General features: G+C 43.6%; 1 protein-coding gene across 1 annotated transcript in view; it reads right to left on the bottom strand.

Moving 5' to 3' along the window:
• Positions 1-2,724, bottom strand: part of LOC138964578 (carnitine O-palmitoyltransferase 2, mitochondrial-like) — an 18,090-nt gene extending 15,366 nt beyond the window's left edge. The window contains exons 1-2 of the mRNA XM_070336568.1: positions 2,533-2,724; positions 1,127-1,170 (exon numbers count right to left, since the gene is read on the bottom strand). Coding sequence (XP_070192669.1) covers positions 1,127-1,170; positions 2,533-2,589 — 101 coding nt within the window. The 5' untranslated portion in view covers positions 2,590-2,724. The remainder of the gene's footprint in view (positions 1-1,126; positions 1,171-2,532) is intronic.
• Between the last annotated feature and the right edge of the window lie 2,451 nt (positions 2,725-5,175).

Here is a 5,175-nt window from a genome sequence, read left to right as displayed (position 1 = left end):
CTTGGTCGTGCTAGGGTTATTCTACAAAGAATTTCTCGTCAAGGACGGGGTAACCTCACTCGGCTGTGCTAGAGTTACACCACACCGTCAAGGTGCACTCTCGCGATATTCACTTCCAGTTTTGGCTGGGCAAGATGGCCATTTAAAAGCGTGGGACGATTGAATACGTGACCAGCAGTTCATGAGATGTGTTTTGTATCCGTATGCAGGCTGGTGTACTTCGGTCATGGAGACCAGCAGTGTGTTACATAGGAATCAGCCCGCGCTTTTTCCCGACCAAGTCGCTTTTTTTGTTACCTACGCAACGAAACACATCGAGACAGAGTGCTTCAAGATGGCGACGAAAACATAGAGAATGATGAGAGATGTGAAAGAAAGTTTTCCTACTGTAGCTAGCAGACGATTCGGTCAATGAAATTGTCAGGCAGAATGTTGCTATGATGGGAATGTTAGCTGGGGTGGTAAAAGGAGAAACAGAATCCGTTAGTCGCCTCTTACATGCTGGGGAGCATCGGGTAAATTCTTCCCCCTAACCCGCGGGGGGTGGTTAGGACAGTAAACTTGCTTATAACTTATAAGCATCAAAATGACGTCATGCCGTAATTTTTTTAGAATGTCCGAGTAGGATTACGCCGTGAAAATGTGCACTGGGACTGTACCTCAAATTTTCCCGAAGGAAATCTACAATTCTTTTTTCTATGAAAGCATGCAATCATGATTCACAATCACAGGTACATGCAATTAATAAGTAAAAGCCTCATATGTGGTTTTCATAACTTGCTTATAACTTATAAGCATCAAAATGACGTCATGCCGTAATTTTTTTTAGAATGTCCGAGTAGGATTACGCCGTGAAAATGTGCACTGGGACTGTACCTCAAATTTTCCCGAAGGAAATCTACAATTCTTTTTTCTATGAAAGCAATCATGATTCACAATCACAGGTACATGCAATTAATAAGTAAAAGCCTCATATGTGGTTTTCATATAAATATTACTGAAGCATCAAAAATTGAACACAAGTGATTAGTGATACTTATTTAATAATCTTCTGCATTACAAAAGTTTTAGCCCCCCAAAAATGCAGTACAAAATGACTTCTCATAGAATGTAATTACATAGGTACCTTTGAGTTGCGGATTTGTGAAACTTTGCTTCCTTCCCAATGACCTGAAAATTCATCACATAATCATTCCAATGTATAAAACAATAACAATCTGAATGATCCACGTTATTTTGCTAGAATGTATCATATATTTGATGTTATGTTAAATAATATGTTTTTATTCATACAAATCATATTCATAGTTAATATGGAAAGCGCAGAGAGCATAAATTACTGTGGTTCACGCTATAAAAGCTGTCATTATCATCATCATCTAGCAGTGGAAGTTGTTCATGGTACATGAACTTCAGTGTTGTTGCCAGGCCTCGGTCTTCGGTCTCTGACGCATTCCTTTCTGATTTGACGCATTGGACCTAGCCTTGTCCGGTCGATGGACCGATAGTTTTTACGTTTTGATGGTCAACTGACCAATACATATTCATACAAGGCGGACAAGGTCTGCAATGAATGGAATGGGAGTTGCAAAGTCGGAAAACAAACCCTGATCGAAATGCTCATGCATGTTCGCTACGAGTGAAAATGCACTCGGTGCCGAGTCCGTCGTGATTGACACTCGAGGCTACGGAAATACCCGATCCAGCCGGTGTACCTATTTACCGAAAACGGCGCAAATAGCGGAAAGTTCATCAATATAAATACTACGGCATGGTAATTCGCACACCGGGCACTGTATTGGAAAGGGTAGGCCAGGAATGTCAGGCTCTTTCTCCTAGCAAAGTTTATGAACAATGAAAACTAGGATGTTTCAATGGCTTTATTGTCATTTTCGCGTAAAAAGATAGATTTAACTCCAGACTGTAAGTTATTTGTACATATCAAAGGTATGGTGGTACAATTTGGACCTATTGTTTTTTTAAAGCCAGGACATTTGGACCTATTGTTTTTGTTTAGGGAGGTCCAAATGCTGGCAACAACACTGGAACTTAATTAGTGGCATGCTAAATTTTAATTATAGTTTCACCACCAAGCTGAATGCTGTGCACTGCATGCTACATATGTATCACACATAGCACATTATATACTTCACAATGACAAAGCCTCTAACACTTTGTGCAACATGTGGCAGTTCAGTTGTGTTCAGCCTTGCATGTCAAATAAGTATGCAGCTGTGCTAGATGCGTCGTTAATGTTCTTGAGTTGCAGTTGTAATACGAACAAGAGGGACGCATCACTTTGCGACAGTTAATGTGACAGTGTGAGCTTTCCACTGTTGGTGGTGGCTCGATCATGTTGAATGAAAACATACAAAATCAAAGATTGCCGTAACAGGACATTTACATCTTGTAGTCACTACATCACAACCTGTGCATAATGCATTGTTATATTGTAATTTAACAGAACAATTGTGCCGCGAAGTGAGAAAAGTGTTGCGAGTTCAAGTGCAGAAAACACCGCAAAAATCATACCCGCACAGAAACGTTCAAAACTGGCACAGTGCCCTCCAACTTCGCAAGATGAAGCATGATGTTAGCTGTAGCCAAGCCTAACTGACCACAAAACCCACAATGCTGCCTCTGATAAACGCAAACGTGTATTTTGCCTGTGGACTTTGACCGCCGACAAAATAGCAGACTACAAAATACAAATGCCGCAGGAAGCGGAAGTGACAGTCGATGTAGAGTAGCCTCCCTTTACCGGTGTATGGCGAGACTGTCCCCCCACTGCCACTGGGCCCACAACGCCACCCCCGCGACTTCAACTCAAGACTGGGTTTGAGTTCAAGTTGCCCGCCCAACACCCTGAAAATAAGATAAAATAAAGCTTTACGAGAAAAAAAACCCAGCATTGTTCAACAAAACAGAATGAATAAAATTATTAATTTAAACATAAAAATAAATTAAGTAGATGTGCAACGCCAAGGCACTGCATACCCCAGCGAAAGACAAACCTCTCTCTTACTCTCTCTCTCTCTTTCTTTCTCAAACACACACACACACGCACACCCACACACACACACACACACACACACACGAACACACACACACACACACACACGCACACGCACTCTCACACACACACACACACCCCAAGTCACACACGTACACACATACACACTCACTCACACGCACTCACTCACTCTCTCACACACACTTCATACACACAAAACACACCCCCATACGCACATATAGACAGACGGACATAAACACCTTTACAAACAAACACACATACACACACACATACACTTACGCACACACACACATACACACACACACACACTCTCTCTCTCTCTCTCTCTCTCTCTCTCTTTCTCTCTTATACAAACAGACACACACACACACACACACACACACACACACACACACACACACACACTGTACATACGCACAAACAAATACGCACATAGACAGTCGGACACACACACCTTTACAAACAAACACATATACACACTCATACACACACAAACATACACACAAACTCATGCACACACAAATTAACACACACACACACACACTCTCTCTCTCTCTCTCAAACACACACACACACCCACACACACACACACACACACACACACACACACACACACACGCACACACACACACACACCCCAAGTCACACACACACACATGCACACACTCACTAACACGCACTCACTCACTCTCACAAAAAAACTTCATACACACAAAACACACACCCATACGCATTATGGACAGACGGACATACACACCTTTACAAACAAACACACATACACGCACACACATACACTTATACCCACACACACATTTACACACACACGAGTACAGACTCATGCACGCGTGCGCACACACACACACACACACACACACACACAAATACACACACACACCACACACATACGAGTACAGACTCATGCACGCGTGCGCACACACATACACACACACACACACACACACACACACACACACACACACACACACAAACAGTAACACTAACACATGTGCACAAAATGAACACAAACACACACACTGCGCGAGAGAGAAAGACGTCAGGGAGGCATGACGTCATGATGCATTAATTGACGTCAAAGACTTTCGACCGTGACGTATTCTTCTTACGCGAGCTTTATCCATAGACTTGGAAACTACGGAATTTCTACCCGTCCAAAACGGCCTTGGGTGGCGTTTGCTGAAAAAATGGGGGCGACTATTGCACCCACCGTATTTTTGTTAGTATGGTCCCAATTTTTGGTGAACTTCCATCTCCAACTGTAGCACGTAGCCGGGCACAAAGAATCCTTCTTTATCATGTATTATTCGGTATGCACATTTCTCAAGTCGATTACAGTATAGCGTTCACAGGATACCTCCAGCTTCGCTGGGATTAAGTAGATGTGCAACGCCAAGGCACTGCATACCCCAGCGAAAGACAAACCTCTCTCTCTCTCTCTCTCTCTCTCTCTCTCTCTCTCTCTCTCTCTCTCTCTCAAACACACACGAACACACACACGAACACACACACACACACACACCCAAGTTACACACGTACACACGTACACGCTCACTCACACGCACTCACTCACTCTCTCACACACACTTCACTGTACTGACACACAAAACACACCCCCATACGCACATATAGACTGACGGACATACACACCGTTACAAACAAACACACACACATACACTTACGCACACGCACAAACACAAACCAACCCACCCACTCTCTCTCTCTCTCTCTCTTTCTCTCTCTTTATCTCTTATCAGTACAAACAGACACACACCCACACAAACACACACACACACACACACACATGTACATACGCACGCATGTACGCACGCACACACACACAGACACACACACACACACACACATTGACTCACACAAATCTCATACACACAATACACACACTCATACGCACATACACGGTTGGCCTAGTGGTAAGGCGTCCGCCCTGTGATCGGGAGGTCGTGGGTTAGAACCCAGGCCGGGTCATACCTAAGACTTTAAAATTGGCAATCTAGTGGGTGCTCCGTCTGGCGGCTGGCATTATGGGGTTAGTGCATGCTAGGACTGGTTGGTCCGGTGTCAGAATAATGTGACTGGGTGAGACATGAAGCCTGTGCTGCGACTTC

The sequence above is a fragment of the Littorina saxatilis genome, linkage group LG4, assembly GCF_037325665.1.
Source record: "Littorina saxatilis isolate snail1 linkage group LG4, US_GU_Lsax_2.0, whole genome shotgun sequence".
In the NCBI taxonomy this organism is placed as follows: domain Eukaryota; kingdom Metazoa; phylum Mollusca; class Gastropoda; order Littorinimorpha; family Littorinidae; genus Littorina; species Littorina saxatilis.
This window is presented reverse-complemented; position numbering and strand designations above follow the sequence as displayed.